Source organism: Alexandromys fortis, unplaced genomic scaffold, assembly GCF_014885135.2.
Source record: "Alexandromys fortis isolate MF-2015 unplaced genomic scaffold, M_Fortis_MF-2015_v1.1 scaffold_51, whole genome shotgun sequence".
Taxonomy (NCBI): Eukaryota; Metazoa; Chordata; class Mammalia; order Rodentia; family Cricetidae; genus Alexandromys; species Alexandromys fortis.
Window position 1 is genome coordinate 8,440,217 of NW_026067925.1, and position 17,749 is coordinate 8,457,965.

The 17,749-nt window shown below is 48.2% G+C and overlaps 2 protein-coding genes across 2 annotated transcripts in view; both read right to left on the bottom strand.

Moving 5' to 3' along the window:
• The window catches only part of LOC126502147 (epoxide hydrolase 1-like), a 53,654-nt gene that overhangs the window by 28,346 nt on the left and 7,559 nt on the right, over positions 1-17,749 (bottom strand). The window lies entirely within an intron of this gene.
• LOC126502146 (epoxide hydrolase 1) overlaps positions 1-17,749 on the bottom strand; it is a 31,644-nt gene that overhangs the window by 6,331 nt on the left and 7,564 nt on the right. Inside the window, exons 2-3 of the mRNA XM_050142974.1 lie at positions 7,358-7,545; positions 4,946-5,126 (exon numbers count right to left, since the gene is read on the bottom strand). Coding sequence (XP_049998931.1) covers positions 4,946-5,126; positions 7,358-7,540 — 364 coding nt within the window. The 5' untranslated portion in view covers positions 7,541-7,545. The remainder of the gene's footprint in view (positions 1-4,945; positions 5,127-7,357; positions 7,546-17,749) is intronic.

The following is a 17,749-nucleotide window of genomic DNA, read 5'->3' on the forward strand; positions in this document are numbered from 1 at the left end:
TGGAATGCACTTCCAGGATTCCACAGCCCAGGACAGAGCCTGGCTTACAGCAGGCTCCATAAACACTTGTTCACTGAGAACACAGCAGGGCGGGAGAGGGCCGTATACCCAGCGACAGTGGGTTGCATTCGACAGAGCTCTGCAGTAGTCGTGAGAAGTGACTGTCGTCCGTGTGCTCACGTAATGTACAGAAGAGCTCATAGCCATGGAATTAAATGACCATGTCCTGGCCATGGTGTAGCCCAGTTTCGCAGACAGCCTTATGCGTAGTATATTCACATACATGGGGTTATATGTATTTTAAATTTCTTTTAAAAATGGAAATATTTCTATTACTTTTCAACAATTTCATATGTTATACATGTATGTCTATATGTAAATGATTCATGATAGTACCCACTCCCCCGGACTCCCCTCTCATATTCTTGTCTTCTTTTCTAACTCACTGAGTCCAATTAGAGCTGTCTGTATGTGCATGGACAACCTGCCATCAGCTACAACCCCGAAGAAAAATGACTTCCCCGCCAACCGCCAACAGCTTCTCATCCACGGGAATGCCACGCTGGGGTTATCAACTAGCCTGGCCTGCTTGCTCATGAGTGCAACAGCCATTATGTAGCTTATATTCTCACGAACCTGCCAGAAGCTGAAAATTTTGGAAGTCAAAAATGCCTTCGTCAGTGGCAGATCACATGCCTAGTATACACGAGGCCTTGTGTTCAGTGTGAGTGCACTCACACACATATACACACATAGATGCACGCATATCTACACAAACACACACAGACGAACATACATGCATACACACACACACATAGATGCATACACACACACAATGTACCTAACTTGTCAAACACGAAAGCTCAGCCTCCTCGGTTTCCTGCAGAATAGCTTGTTTCCTCTGTGGTAATGGGCCATGTGAGAGTTGTGCCTAGACAGACTGTCACCAGCCCGGAAAAAGGACCAAATTGTGGTTTCTATAGAAGGCATATTGACTTCACATCATAGTAAAGGAAAAAAACCATGGACTAGACCCTCAGGGGCCAAGGACTTTATATAACTCTGTATGCAGAGATTTGAAGTTCTCAGGGATAAGCTCCAAAGTTATACAGCGCAATCGTCTAGGAGTGGGACAGCTGAGTAGTTTTATTCTTTGTGATAAATGTATTTAATTTTTCTATTATGAACAGATGTAAAATGTACATTTTCTACATGTATTGGCTGAAGCATTTCTTATCAATTATAATTTCCCAATTATAAAACTAAACTTTTTAAAGGCCTATACTATTGCATGGCTAGGAGTGTTTTGTCTGAACGTGTCTCTATACCACATGAATGCCTGGTGCTTGATGAGGTCAAAAGAGGGCACTTGATGTCCTGGGACCTGGGGAACCCTAATAACTCTTAGTGGGAAGTGCTCTTAGCTGCTGAGCCCGGCTCTCCAGTCCCAGCACTAGACTGGGAAGTTCTCAAATTGTTCTTTAAAGACTTTATCCATTCACATTGTACTGCAGGGCTTGATCCCAGGCACTGCGTGGTCTAGGCAAATGGCCGGCCATTGAGCCACACCCCTCTCCTGCAGCCCTGGTCACCATGGTTGTAAAAGGCAGGGTGGGACCTGGGACTTATCTGCCTTTTCCACAACAGTCTACGCAGTCTTAGCATCTCCGCAGCCCAGTTAGTCTGCCTCTGTCAGTTTCTGTTTCAGATACCTCACTTAGATGGAACCGTGAAGAATGCACCCTTTTGTGAAAGACACTTGTCACCCCGGACAATATAATAAATATTCTCCCTAAGGTTTATCTGCCCATGGCGTCACACTGCAGAATTTTTTCCCTTTGAAACTGCTATCTCCGACCCAGGTTGAGCCTCAACTTTTGATCCTCCAGCCTCTGCTAGGATAAGGGATGATGACACCAGCTTCGTTTTCTCCCTTTCAAAGCTGTGTGGCATTGGTGCGTAATTCAGTGCTGTGCAATTCAGGGTTTCTCGGCTTTAATCCGACCTTATTCTCGGATGAAGAAGGATGTTGATTTGAGACCTGACTCGTGTTCTAAAGGACTTCTTCCTTTAGCACAGTGCTCATGCACAAGAAACACTTCTGGAACATATTTCCTTTTAACAAAACTAAAAAGCTGAGCTTGTTCTATTTTAGAGCCCTGTTTTCCCACCTTCCAGTACCTCCCAGGGTCCTTCTCTGCTGCTAAACTTACCGCCCTCTTCATGTTTGCTTTAGTGGGCACCTTTGTTATTTTAGTGGGTATTTTTATGGTTTCTGGACTACGCTGCATGGTATGAGGTTATTTTTAATTCAAAATTTAGTACCACATCATCTGATTTCAAAATTAGGAAAAAAAAAAACCCCCACACATTCACATGGGCTCACCCGAGAAGGTTATGTAAAAAGAGCAGAATTTGGATCTAGACTAGGAACTCACTGACAGGAATACTCGCCTTTATCTGTGCTCCCTTGTAACAATTACGTCACAGAAACTCAAAGTTATTATCATCATTATTAATTCCTATTAGTATTAGATAAAGAGCCCAGTGTCTTGCACAGACTGCCACTGGGCCCCATTCCAGGCAGGAGGATGCAGAAAGCAGGGTGAGGGGCTGTGGGGTCCAGGAAAGGAGCGGAAGGGAAGAACTGCGGGGTATGAGGACCGAAGTGACAGATCGCTCGCAAGGCCACCAGAGCACCAGGGTTCCAAGCTCAGCAGGCAGACCCCGTCCTGTCAGGACCAGGCCTGAGAAAGCACACACAACTGCTCAGGGGTGAACTCCAGGCTGGAACTGCCTTCTTGGAGCACTCGCACATGGAGGAAGCTTTGTGTTGTGACACAGAGATCGGGGCGTCCAGAGGTCATTGGGGTAAAGCTGTGTTCCTAAGTTTGTCTCCAGAAAGCAAACAGCCCTTGGCACATCCTGCCCTGCACTCTCTTATTCTCCAGCATTGGCTCACCTGTCCCTCACACTTGGCTAGTTCCTATTTTACCTCCGTGCAGTGGATCCTTCTTCCAAGAAGCCTTACTCACAACTGTAGGAGGCAGCTTCGGGGCCTTCTCTCTGTATGCCCCTAACCATGATCCATAAGACAGGAAGACTCGAACCCTGTCTTGTCTAAGTGCCCATCCCAGGCTGAGTACAATACCTGGGATGGAGAAATACCCTGTTTGTATCAGCTGCATAGATACAGAAAAGTTGAGACGGCAGAGAGATCCATGCTGAGCTCAAGAAGCAGTGTCATTGGCTTTAAATGACAACCTGTGGGGACTGGTACGTCAGTCTGAACAGATGGCTTTGGGGAGTGGCTTGGATGCTCTCGACAAAGTCATGGCAGGAGATGCCAGGTTCTGGAGAACAGCCTAGCAGCACACATGAAGAGTGAAACTTGACCACAGAGTAACTCCAGACTCCTCCTATAGCCCCAGCTATTTGGGAGGCTGAGGCAGGAGAGTCATTTATTTATGCTCCCAAATTCAGATCAGCCTGGACCATACAGTGAAACAGCATCCTAAAACAATGGACAAAGGTTTTAGACACAAATTTCTCCAAAGATCTAAAAATGAAAAGATGCTTGATACCATTAATCACGGTGAATAACAAGTCTGCATCACCACGAACAAACAAATGACAATATATGTACACACACACACACACACACACATATATATATATATAAATAAATACACACACACACATGATATCAATCTTTACCCTGTAGCATGACTGCTGTCACAAATTCCAGGAATTAACAAGCCTTGGGGGAGGATATGGAGAAATGGAGAAACTGGAACACCTGTGCACTCTGGAGAAACATAAAATGTTCTGTTGCTGATGGTGATTTCTCAAAAAATTGAGTATAGAGTTTCTATCCGATTCAGCATTGCCATTTCTAGGTGTCAGCCCAAACAGTTGAAGAGTCTCCTTGCTTTCTTTTGTGTTTTGAAACAGGGTCTTATGTGGATGGCCTACTTTGACCTAGAACACTTCACCCTCCTGCCTGAACCTCTAAAGTGCTGGGATCACAGGCATGCAGCACTGTGTCTGGCCATAAGCAGGGTCTTCAGGAGGTGAGCGTACACCCGTGTTCAGTGTTATTCACAACAGCCAAAGGTGTCAGCTTGGGAGGGTGGAAAGCTTCTGGAAACAGCCTGCCTAACAATGAATCATCTTCATGCTATGGGACAACACACTTCTTGCCACGGAGCTACTGAACTGTGAACTTCAAGATCACCAAATTTTATGTTACATGCATTTAACCACAATAAAAATAAATGGGTTAAGAACTTAACAGCATGATTTAATTTTACTAAAGATTCCCTGCTTAATCGAGTGTTGGCAAAATTTTGCTTTCTATTAAGGGTCTATTAATTCAGATAAAATGACCCTGGGGTCAGCCTTCCTGGAAATAAAGAGTTGACTTTGTGCCTTCAGGGCTAATCTGAGGGACAGTGTGAGGGAGGACTTGGCCATGAGGTTGAGGGCTATAGTTGGACAGGACAGTTTATCACAGGGTTGACTGTTGAGCACCCCAATGGATTGCCTAGCCCAAAACTCAAGAAGGGGCCAAGCTGATTCAGGCCATGCTCAGACCCCAGGCTTCCTTTACTGATACGGCACAAGGACCTCTAGATTCCTAAGTGGACTTTACAGGTCACTGCTTGCAAAATCATTGATCTGCCATCAAGGCTAGTGCTACACACTGATGGTTTGTTGATTCTTGGCATTATCTGTACATCCTGGCAAGATGGTGAACCTCAGCATCTTTGTGACCTTTCAATGGATTCTGGGGTGCGGCAGCATGATTGACTTAGGTCACTGATCTTCCTGCATCCTGGGGTACTGCAGTATGGTTGATGTTGGGTCACTCATCTCACACAGGTAGGCTTCCCTGTGACTCACACACCCCTAGGCCCAGCTGGGCGTCTGCAAACAAACTCACCTTCAATCTTGGTCTTGAAGTGAGGGTACTGGTTGAGGATCTCCACCTGCTTCCTCCAGTCAAACTCGTTCCTCCAGTAGGACACCACTTTCTTCAGGTAGTTGGAGTTGAAGCCATAGTGGAAGCAACTGCCCTCCAAAGGTGGGGATGCCCGGAACCTATCGATCCTGTGGTGTAAGTCCTGCAGTGAAGAAGTCAGGGTGGGTGGGCAGGGTCAGGAGAGAGCTATGTCCACAACTCAGAGTGAACCCCGCGGCCACAGACGGACACCATGGAGGGGCCACACAGGGCCCATGGGTGTCACTGGATCCCTGAGAGGCTTATGGGTTCTCCCTGTGGACTTCAAATTCCCTTTCATGTATTGGTGGAATGGGAGGTGCAGGGAGAGACTGGAAGACTGCTCAGGCCACACATGATCCGTTCCCCCTTCCAGCTCCCTTCCAGGCATCTTCTCATTCCTGAGGTGTGTCAACAATACTCACTCTTAACACACCAAGCCATGTATAGGTCTGGAGCTGGAATACTTTGCAGGGAGTCACATAGCAAGTTTTTAGGCAAGATGCAAGCTCTCTACTCTTTCCCTGAAGTGAAGAACCAGTCACAGATGGTCCCCCGCATGAGCAGTGGGGCCGTGGCCACAGATGAGCCCCTAGTCAAACTTACACACAGGACTGAAGCTCAAACACCAGACAATCATTGCATGACTTTAATTATTACTTTTCTTTTTTTTTTTTCCCCATGCTCCTTTAAAGGCACCGAAGTTTACTCACCAGGCAGTTAAAATACAAGTAGTAGGCTACACCTGGCCTTGAGCCATGGTATGCCGGTCCTTGCTGCACAGTATCGAATAGCCCTAACTCAGATAAAAAGGACACAGGATCCAAATACAGCAGATTCAGTTCAAAGTTCAGCATTCCAGCGGAGGGACGCGCCTGGTGCCCCATGGAGTGGCTCAGGTGTCATTATTCCCAGCTGTTTTCATGTCCCTCGGCCTCCCCCAAACAGGTTTGGAAACCTAGACTCCGTCCACGTCTTGGCTCCATTCAGGAGAATCCTCAGAGCTCAGCTTCCACCCTCAGAAGCAAGAGCCCAGCGTGCCCCACACAGGAACCTCAGCCACTTGCTCTTGGCTTCATTCCAGTTCCCGGTCTCAATCCCTTCCTCCTGGGACCTTTTGTGACCTTTCGCTAGAGCCGATGACATTAATCTCTACGGATGTGTGGGTCACTCTATCGTTGGATACTCCATTTTCGCGGATGGATGCTAAATGCTGAGCTGTGTGAGGGAGGGGTCTCTATTCTCCAGGCACCCGGTGGGGCACCTGTCACAGTAGCTGCGTAAGGACCGCACAAGGAAGCAAAGGATGCACTTTGTAAGGTCTGCCTCCTTGGGACCCCACTTGAGTCTGGCTCCTCCCTCCACCCACTGGCCCCTCCTTTCTGACTCCACCTCTATGTGGAAAGGCCAGGATCCTTAGACTTAGAATCCATCACCCAGGACCCACTGCTGGACCATTCTCAGGGCCCATCTCTGAGAGCTGGCGCAACGAGTGATTGATGTGGATTCACCTCTGTATGCTGTGACTAGGTTTTCTTGCCATTGGTTAATGAATAAAGCTGTTTGGGCCAATGTCTTAGCAGAGTAAAGCCAGGCAGGAAATCAGAATAGAGATAGAGAGAGAAGGCAGAGTCAAAGAGACACCATATAGCTGCCAAAGGAGAAGGACCCGGAAACTTTCCGGTAAGCCACAGCCTTGTGGCAATACACAGGTTAATAGAAATGGGTTAATTCAAGATGTAAGAGCTATCTAGAAATATGCCCGAGTCATTGGCCAAAAAGTGTTGTAACTAATATAGTTTCTGTGTGATTATTCGGGTCTGGGCAGCCGGGAAATGAAAGAGCAATCTCTGTTTACAAGTGACAATGGACAGGCTTGGTGTAACAAAATGATGGGCCCAGAAGTGGTCAACACAGTAGGGCCTACCCAAGGCTGACCCTGTGGTCTCCACATGACAGTATTTCCTGAACACTACTTCCTTCTGTCCTTGTGACTTCCATATCTACCCCAGGCATCTGCTCACTTTCTCCCTTAAACTCTGGACCAGCAGCAAGTGGGCATGAGGGGAGGGGGATGGAAGCTTCCTTTGGTCTCTGATGAATACAGTGACATTGGGGAGCCCTCCTGGGTCTTGCGTGGGAGAGGAAAAGTAGCTAGAGAGATGGGTTTAGTAAGTAGGAAATACCTTTTAGGAGCGAAATGTATCTGCCCTCAGGGTCTAGCGTGGACAGACAAAACCTCAAGATGGCCCATTTCTTAAGCTCCATCTTCAACCATGTCCCTACTCTGTCCTAAGGAAACCACAGCCAGTCTGCCCCTTTGGTTCCTACCCAGGCTGGGAAAGGGCGTCTCACCTTGATCTCCTCGTCTGATGTTTCCACCTTGAAAGGTCGGATGCTCTCATCTTCTCTGGCTGAAGGTTTTGACCCTGGGCCCCACCAGCCATCTCCGAGTGGTAAAGGTTCCTCCTTGTCCCGGGAGACAAACCAGTAGATGACAAGGCCCAGCACCGAGGCCAGGAGGAGTTCCAGCCACATGACTCCTGTAAGATGGAATGGGATCCATCAGCAAGAGGAGCGACCCAGCCAGAACCTCACGTCCAGCTTTGCAGAGACTAGCTACCAAAAAGGCTCTTCCCAGCACATCCCCCGACGTGATGATAACCCTTGACTGTCAGCTGGTCCCAAAGCTAGGAGAAAAGCCGTGCGTGTGCCTGTGAGAGTGCTTCTGGGAAAGATGGCCTGAGGTGGGAAGACCCACCCTGGATTTGGCTGGTGCCATTCCACGTCTAGAGCCCCAGGCTGAACGGAGGGAGAAAGTGAGCTGAACACCAGCATCCAGCTCTCTCTGCTCCCTGACTGTGGCACAGTGTGACCAGCGACCTGCTCCTGCCACCATGTCTGCCTGCTGTGATCGACTCTATCCTCAAGCACAGCCCAAAACAATCCTTCCACCCATAAGTTGCTTAGCAGGAATTTTGTTACAACAAGCAGGAAATAAGTCACGTGCGACCCGCTCCTGGTCTTATTCGTGTTTACTCTGTGAGAGAAGTGAAGGGCGCCAGGATGAAAATGGGGTTTATTGTGTCATCCCCACAAAAAAACACTTATGAGAAAATAATTCTTCTACGTGACTGATAGCAGCTGTGGATAAGAACTCTGTCATAACCTAAGCTTGCACAGTGGCCGCCACAGTCCACACAGAAACACTTCTGCAAAGACAACAGTGTAGCCAATGTCTTCCACCTCATTATGAAGTCACTTTCTTTATTAGTAACAGTGGCCAAGGCTACTATTTCAATGTATTCGATGTCGTGCAACTTTGTTTTAATTTTGTCTGTTATTATTATTATTATTAATATTATTATAATCCCCAGTCTGGAGTATAGTAGGCAAGGGCTCTCTCACTGGAGGGGCTACACTGCCAGTCATTTTTGCCTTTAAAAACCTCCCTTTGTTTCAATCTTTTCTAATATGGGCATAATTTACTATGACCTGTGTATTCTCTTATACTTTTGGTTGTGAGCCTAGACTGAACAGCTGAGCCATCTCTACAGTCCTTACCTGTGTATTTTCATTGCCTTGTTTTTTGCTATTCCTAAATTAATAGTAACATTTGGAGAAACACTGGTTCTTGTTTGGTTTTAATGATGTTTGAGACGGAGTTTGGCTATGGTATCTAGGCTGGCCATGAACTCTAGCCATCTTTTTCCCTCAGGCTTCCTAGTACCCAGGATTACAGGTATGCCTCATTATGTCTGGTCAGTAATTTTCTAATTTAGGCCAACAGTGCTGAAGAAATATAATATTAAATTATGTAAAATGTTAGAGAGACAAACTTACTCATAGCTCCAGTAAGTAATGAGAACTACCCACCTCCCTGGGGCACATATATGGTGGCTTCAGCACAGTTCTGGGTGGAGGCTGTGGAGGCTGCATATGGAGGCCTGGGCCTTCCGAGGGGCCTTCTGCTCCTGAGGTCATTCAGAAGGCTCTCTCTACACCTTGATGTGTGAAAAGAGGGGCTTCTGTCCCATGTGTGGTCCTGGGAGGAGGGTTCTTCATGGGGCACAAGGAAAAGTGACAGGACAGAGTCCTGGGACACTGCACATAGCTGGTGGAAGGCAATGCTAGGAAGCCTGCCTTTGGCTAAGCGTGTCATCTCAGTGTGTTTTGACTAGCTTTAATGAAATAGGACGGACATGTCTGCAGTGTACTCATGGGCATGGGCAAGCAACTGCACCGCTGATGTCAGCTGCTGTCATCCCAACAAAGAGAAAGCTTACACCCCGAACCTGTCGCTTCTCTCGTCCCCAGGGCATCCTGGGCCCTCGGTAACCACGTCTCTGGTTTCTGTGGGCACACACTATTGCATTTCAGAAAATCCAAGCTGTACCGGCACGCCCATGAGTCTGAGCCTTTTGTCTTTTTCTCTCAGGAGAAAGAAGAACTTGTATCTGCAAACCAATACAGAAAGGTCCCAGCCCAGCATTGTGGCCTGGCATCTCAGCTTCCATCTTCCGAGTGCAGTGCCTTGCCTGGCACCAACATGAAGCTATCCTTGGAGAAAGGGCAGAGGAGGTTTCCCTGGGCACACTATAGTCAGGACGGGTCTGGAGCGATGGAGGAGGAGCAGCAGCCTAGGGCAGGAAAACCCTTTAGAAAAACACCTGTGAGCACTCCACCCGCTAATTTCAAACGGTCCGGTCTCAATCAGTGTCGAGGCCCCAGGTATAAACCTGGTGAAAGTTGCCCTTTTAAGCTGAGAACTGGGCCACCAGATGCCATTTCCAGAGATACCAGGCCATACAAAGGGCCAGTCACAAGCCTTCCACAGTGCAGTGGCTGATGTAGGGGCACCTGTTTCTTGATGTGGACAGAATCTCAGATGGAAACTGCTTCTGTCTGGCAGTGACCTTACTGATCTCCCGAGTGCCGCCTTCAGTCTCAGAGCCGCTGCTGTTTCTTCCCTTATACCCCCCCATCACCGGAACTAGTGCCACAGCCATCCCTTCCTGAACAGAGACCTCGTCACCCGAGATCTCAGCCGAAGTTGTTGGGATGCTGAGATCCCAGGACAGCCATCCGTGGAGGCCATGCGCTGTAAATACAGACTCCCACTTGCACTTGTCTCCCTCTTTGGAAGGGTCTGTGTGGCTCAAAGTCTCTGTGAGAATGTTTGCTGAGAGCCTGAGTGCCGAAGAGCAAGCTTTGCCCAACCTAGTGAGAGGATGCTGTGTGTGTATGTGGATTTCTGTGTGTGTGTATCTCTGTCTCTGTGTGTGTGTGTGTGTGTGTGCACCTCTCTCTGTCTGTGTTCATACATGCATCTCTCTTTCCCTGTGCATGTGTTTGTGTGAATCTCTGTCTGTTGGTGTGAACTCCCTCATTCCAGCTCCGGACCAAGGCTCCTGTCTCTCAGCCTGAGGCTCGCTTAGCCCCCGTCCTCAGATCCCCAGTCAGTCAGGTGGTGAGAACAGCTTAAATTAAACAGGTTAGAGATGGCTGAAGTAGAGTCCCTCTGAAGCCAGACAGGGACTTTGCATGGTCTTTTTTTTTTTTTCCATTTGCAGAGACTCTGTCCTTGCCAGAAAGTCCTCTTCTTTGAGAAGACAGAATGCTGTCACCTGTTGCCCCAGAACTACTGAGAGAAGACCAGTTTCTCACGATGTCATCAGGAGAACCGCGAGAGTCAGCAGGAAGGAGGGCCGTCCTGCCCAGAGAACTTGACACTCAGTCCCCCCACCTGAGTGCAGCAGTAAAAGGCCAAAGACTCCTTAGTTGCTTTCCTTGGGGACAGAAGTGCCTGCCTTTTCCTTTTCTGGGTGAAATTATCCCAGCATTCTCTGTTCTTCCCCAGGGCTCAGTGCAAGTGCTTTGACCAGTGGTGGTCATAGCACCCAGAGCTGGGGGACAGGTGAGGGGGGCTGGATGTGAGTCCCTACCTGCCCTGCCTTTTCACACATGCACAGCCCCAATGACTCAGCTGATCTGCTGTGTGTGCAGGGTGGTTATGACTCTGGACTTCAGACAGCAAACAGAACCAGAGTGACAGAGACCCGGAGTCCCAGAGAACAGAATCCAGGTAAAAGGGCATTCCGATGATTCATGATGGTCTTGCCCCAAATTGTCACCCCTTATGCAAGGCTTTGTTTACCCATGGGTGACAGAAGCCTGAAAATGTAAATAGAAATTTGAGAAATAATTCTTAGTTTAAAACTGAGTGCTGGGCTGGCAAGATGGCGCTGTGAGTAAAGGCACTCGCTGCTAACGCTGGTGGCCTTGGCTTGACCTTGGGGATCCACATGGTGGAGGGAAGAACTGACTCTGGTGAGCTGTGCTCCCACCCCTTCACATTCCCTCCCTCCCCCAAGACCCCAAACAAACAAAACCCAAAAGCTGGAGCTGTAAGTGGTGACGTCGCCCACTGTTTTGTCCAACATATCCATGACGTATACACTAGGTGTATCCATGACGTATACACTAGGTGTATCCATGACGTATACACAAGGTGTTCTTTAGCTGCATAGGAGCACCCACAGCTGTCACAGAGATGGTTCCAGTGACTCTATTTCACTGGGTAATGGTTGGAGGACATGTGTAACTATTGGGGTGGGCTCTGCGGTCTCGTGTATGCTCAGGTCACGCCCAGTGTCTCGGACTACTTTCTGTTGCTTACAGATCAAGATGTAGGACTCTCAGCTCTGTCTCCAGCACCATGTCTCCCTCACGCCACCATGCTTCCCGCCATGATGACAATGGACTAAACCTCTGAACTGTAATCCAGCCCCAGTTAAATGTTTTCCTTTATAAGAGTTGCTGTGGTCATGGTGTCTCTTCACAGCAATAGAAACCCTAACTAAGATAATGTTATAAAACAGTAGTATGCTTTGCTCCAGTGCCTTGGAGCCCCTGGGCCTGGGACTACAAAGCAGAACCGGCTGTAATGTCTCAGTTCACACCTGACTAACACTACTTGTTACTTAATAGCAGGTAATAATAGCACACAAAGACAGGAGCCTCTGATTAGCCTCAAGTAGCTTGCATTGCCCTTCTGCAGGCTGGATTTGCTGCATTCCCTAATAACAGAACAGAACCCACTATTCACGGACCTTTTTAAAAACAAAGAAACAAACACAAAAGTCCCCCAACACTTATTTAAGATAAGAATCGGAGAAGGGCAGTGTCTAGCTATATGCTTGTGAGGGCTCCAATTCATGGCCAAAGACTGCATTCCTGCCACAGAGAATGCTGCATGGCCCCTCCCTGGCTCTCTCCCCCAGGACACGTTGACAGTCTGAAGCTTTCAAACCAACCCTGGGACCTCAGAACACTGATACTCGTGCTCCCAGATACTGCGGCCCCCATGGGGGTCTCCTGGACGGTGAGTCATTTCCCCTTCAACAGAAGGGATAATAAGCAATACCTTCTGCTAGACAGTGGGTAGTAGATCCTGGAAGGGGTAGAGCCTGGAGTCCGACCAATCAGAGCTGGTGCCCATGGTACTGATGGGTATCTTTGCCCATGCACCCCTCCTCCCCTGAGACTGAGCACTTGGGATGCCCACCATCTAGAGCAGGGTAGACTTGGCTCCTGCTTCTTTTGGAGACTGGAAAAGGGGCTTCAAGCACTGATGGATCCTGAAGTCCACGGGATGAAGAGTATGTAGTCTAGAAGGGTAGGAACACTGCTGCAATTCACCGTGGTGGAGGCCACTGCAGGGAGACGCCATCGTGAGCCCGGGTGGTCATGGGCACCTCACTGTGATAAGCCACTGACTTTTTCATGGACCTTCTACAAGAGGTCAGGCTCAGATGATCCAGTTTCTGGAAGAGTGTGGCTCAGAGGGTAGACCTAACCTTGAGTCCTCTGGGAAGATGTGTCCTTTCATTGTCCCTAAATGTCAGGGACCATGCAATGCCTGTGGTCAGGGATGCATGTTAGCACACTTGGTTATACAATGAGGATGCTACCTGGCTTTCCTCCAGGGCTTCTGTGCCATGACACCCCAAATAGCAGCTTTGACACATTGGCGTTAGGGACAGGAGAATCTTGGAGGTACAATAAGGGGCTTTCTAGTGTTTTCTTCGTTAGGTGGTTCCTTTGCAGCTCTATCATTCCGCAGCTGTGGGGCTCTGGAGAAATTGTGAAACCTTTGACCCTTTGTCATCTAGAGTGTGGGGATCATCAACCTATCAGGCTGCTGGTGAAGACTGAAGGGCTCTGAGCAGATGCTCCACCAAAGTGGGTGCCCTTTCCTATTCCCTAATCCACTGTGTGGGACCCTCATATCCAAGTGCTGTACAGTAGCCTAGGTGCACAGAACCAGGCTGAAGGTGAGAGGGTGCATAGTGGAGAAGCCCGTGTCCTGAGGCGCCCAATGTTCTGCGCATGCGCCATCACCAAAGCTGTGCTGCAGGATTAAGCCCAACCCAGCTCATGGAGGCCTGAGACCACCCATGTTCTGTAAATCGTGTCCTTGGGGTGCCTGCTTTTGCTATTAGCTCAGAGAAGTTCTGTTCTCATTGTCAAGGCTCCCACTGCTGTCTGCTGAGCTACAGTGATGTCTTCTGTGTGGTTCCTTTCTGCTGCAGTAAAGAACATTCTAACCTCTTAAAATACCAGGGTTAGCCCAGCGGTGGTGGCGCACACTTTTAATCCCAGCACTCGGGAGGCAGAGGCAGGCGGATCTCTGTGAGTTCAGGTCAGCCTGGTCTACAAAAGCTAGTTCCAGGACAGGCACCAAAGCTACACAGAGAAACCCTGTTTTGGAAACAACCTAAATGCCCCTCTACTGAAGAATGGATAAGGAAAATGTGGTACATTTACACAATAGAGTACTACCCAGAGAAAAAAATAATGACATCTTGAAATTTGCAGGCAAATGGATGGATCTAGAAAACATCATATTGAATGAGGTAACCCAGACCCAGAAAGACAAATATAACATGTACTCACTCATAAGTGGCTTTTAGACATAAAGCAAAGAAAAACCAGCCTACAATTCACAATCCCAGAGAGCCCAGACAACAAAGAGGACCCTAGAGAGACATATATGGATCTAAGCTATACGGGAAGTAGAAAAAGATAGTATCTGCTGAGTAAATTGGGAGCATAGGGATCATGGGAGAGGGTAGAAGGGAAGAGGAGAGGAAGGGAGGGGAGCGGAGCGGAGAAAAATATATACCTCAAAAAAAACAATTAAAAAATATTTTAACATGAATAATTCTAAGCTGAAATTTGATAGAACAAGCTATATTAACAGCAAAACTACAACTAAGTAAGAATTTTTATGTTTTAGAAAAACATATATTTCCTAATTTAAAACAAAAACTCTGTCTTGAAAAACCAAAAAAAAAAAAAAAACCAAAAAAAAAAAAAAAACAAAACCAACCAGCCGGGCAGTGGTGGCGCATGCCTTTAATCCCAGCACTGGTCTACAAGAACTAGTTCCAGGACAGGCTCCAAAGCCACAGAAAAACCCTGTCTCGAAAAACAAACAAACAAAAAAACAAAAAAACAACCAAACAACAACAACAACAAAACCCCCAGGGTTTAGGGGATATCAGGAAAGAAGAGGGAACAAAACAAAAGCGCAGGTCCCAAGTCCTTTCCGCCAGGCTAGCACCTGAAACTGGGGCTAATTTATCTGTACCAAAGGTTTCTTCCTCCCAGTAGTCTTTTTATTTGTTTTGTAACCCAATGTTCCAATGAGGAAAAACACTCAGAGTTGGAGAGGAAGCCTTTCTAAAACAAGGCAGGGCTTGGGGTGTGGCTCTGGGCAGAAGTTCCTGGCAAGTGGAGATGTGTTTAGTGCCTAGTGCTACAAAAGCCAAAGGAAACCGTATTTTCTCTCCTGCAGCCATGATATTCATCCCACGAAATGATGAGTTGCCTAGTAAAGAAAATGTGTTTTTTGTGGGTTTTTTGTTTTTGTTTTTTCAAGACAGGGTTTTTCTGTTAAACACAGTCCTGGCTGTCCTGGAACTTGCTTTATAGACCAGGCTGGTCAAATTCACAGAGATCCAGCTGCCTGTGCTTCCCTAGTGCTGAGATTAAAGGTGTGCGCCACCTTGTACTGAAGAAGATGCATTTAAACAACAGAAGGCAGCTCATACATTTGTTACAACATTGTTGGGGAGGACCGGAGGGGAATGGCTCAGCAGTTAGAAGCATCAGCTACTCTTTCAGATGATGGAGATTCCATTCCCAGTGCTCACATCCACCTGGAACTCTAGTTCCAGGTGCCCTGGCATCTGCCCGCATTGCACACACAAGGCCCACACATATACACCCAGGCAAAATACCTAGGTGCATAAAATTAAAAAAAAAACACATAGTAACTGGAGGACAGGGGTCATTTATGGGAAATTTAGGGAGCAATCATGTCCTTATAGGAAGGATTAAGGTTATACATATTTTAATATTAGGTGCTGGTATGCACCTCGCCTTGGTGGCAGAGTGCTTGTCCAGCATAATCCATGCCACAGATTAAATAATTGTACTTATTAGCTTTTGTACCATTCAGATAACTTTTAAACAAATGCACATGTTATCTACTCTACTAAATGTAAATTTTAGTTCTACATTTCTACACCATGAAAAGCTTTATCTGGGAATCCATTTCAACAGTGTCAGAGTCTTGTACAGCACACCCAAGCAGGTGTGACAAGAGTGACCAGGGCACTGCTGTGCAACTTCCTTCTGTCTGTGACATCCGTGAGACAAAGATCGGTCTGGGAACCTATGTGTGCCAGCAGCCTGGTGAAAAAATGTAAATCTATGCAGACAAAGTTGGCGAGGTGGGGACAGGGTAGGGAGTAGGGAGAGGGAGACGAGGCCATTGGAGAACTGGTGTGTAAGAGAGGGGGACATCGTTTATATCCATGCAGTGACCCCACTGTCACTGCAGAGACGGCCGAGGCATGTGTGTTTATTCCAGACTTCTTGTGAGTCTCACATCTTTATCCCTGTCCACCAGCTTGCTTTCTCAGGTGTCTCCCAATCTCCAACACAAGTGGCACGGAACTGTCATCTTGTCCCCCTGAGCCTTTCATCTTCTGGGGTTTCCACTCCCATGCCGCTATTTACCAGCTACTGCCGGGTTCCCAAACACAGATTCCCTGGTGTTCCCTTATTCCACTGACATATCCGTAAGCCCCACAACTTTTCTTCCAAAGCATAGCAATCAAGTCTACCTCTGCCATCACACTCAGCCCAGGCACCTACAGGATCTCCCTAGGACTGCTGCAAGGCCCCTGACTGACCCCTCCCCACTTAACACACATTCTCTCTCTCTCTCTCTCTCTCTCTCTCTCTCTCTCTCTCTCTCTCTCTCACACACACACACACACACACACACACACACCCTCAAGGAACTTCCCATGATTACAAGACAAAGAAAAACTGCTAATGTGTCCTTGAAGGCCTGTGTGGGCTGGTGACCCACCTCTCCCTGCCGCCCACAGTTGGGCCATCTTTGTTTAGTTCTTGTGTTCAGCCATCTCTGTTGTCCCAGAGCTCTGAGGGGGCTGCTAACTGCCACCTCCTTCATTTCTGTTGGTGCCTAGTCCCCGTGCTGTGGCTGGTGCCTCTCACAGCAAGCAGGCTTCTTCAGACCCCTTCTGAACTCTCAGACCTTGCACATGACAACAGAAGTTTTGAATGAAAAGGATTTTAAATTCTCCTTAAGCAATTCAGCTTATCTCTCAGTCTAGTCTGGATGGCTAAAGGACTGAGGATTATTCAAAGCATGGAGAAAGACTAGAGAGTAGTGTTGGTGCCAATGGGTACTCACGGCGAGTCCCAGGGTTTGGGCTGCCAACTGCTCTTGGAGAGAAGTCTGCACTCTGTAACCCAGCAAGTGCTCAGACATGCTCCCTGAAGTCACCCTCAAGTACAAGCTAATAGTGACTCAGCAGATCTGCTCTTTGCAAGTTACAGGCCTGGATACTTGGGGGCACTTTCCAGAGCCAAGGCCAACCAAGAGTCCAGGCCTGCCAGTGTTGGCAGTAGGCCCTGGGTCTGACTGGGCATGGCGTGGGCTCCTGGAAGCTCCTCCTGGGGCCACCACACTTGGCTTGGGAATTATGAGGGCAGAGGGGTTGTGGGGAAACCATGTTCCTGTTACCCTCAGATGTCAGGCCAGAGGAGAGGGAGGTGAGGCCTCCTCTCGGCCTAACCAGCCCTGCAATCCCATCTTTCTTCCTGGGGAGACAGGGAAGCATTTGGTCCCTCCTGCACTCCAGTCAGCCTGTCACACACACAGACATTCCTGTCAGGGAGCCATGATGGACAAGCAGAGGCCTCCTCAGACCATACAGATGGCTAATGGCCAGGCTCTTCTCCCTCAGGGCCACTGTGGCTCTGCTTTTGTGGCTCTGTATTGGGCCTAATGTCTTGTTTCTCTCAGAGCACGGCCTTGGAGCTGAGCTGAGGAAAACAGATCAGAGTTGACCAGCAGGAGAAGGTTGGAGTGTTTTTGAAGGCAAACGTGGAAGAGAGAAAGAAGGGAACGGCGTTGGGTTCAGCAGAGGTGGGTGGAAAATTTAGGATCTGAAAGTGTACTCTGCTGAAGCACCCCAGGGCCCAGGGCCAGCCCAGCTGGAGGCCAGGCCCTCAGTGTTGTCCCTGTACCCTAAGGAAAGAGACTGTTCTTTGTCCAGGCCTCAATCTGACCACCGCCACAGAGGGGCTGGCTGGGGAGGGCTGGGAGCACACGTGCGAGCGGGCGGGGCCTGGATGGCT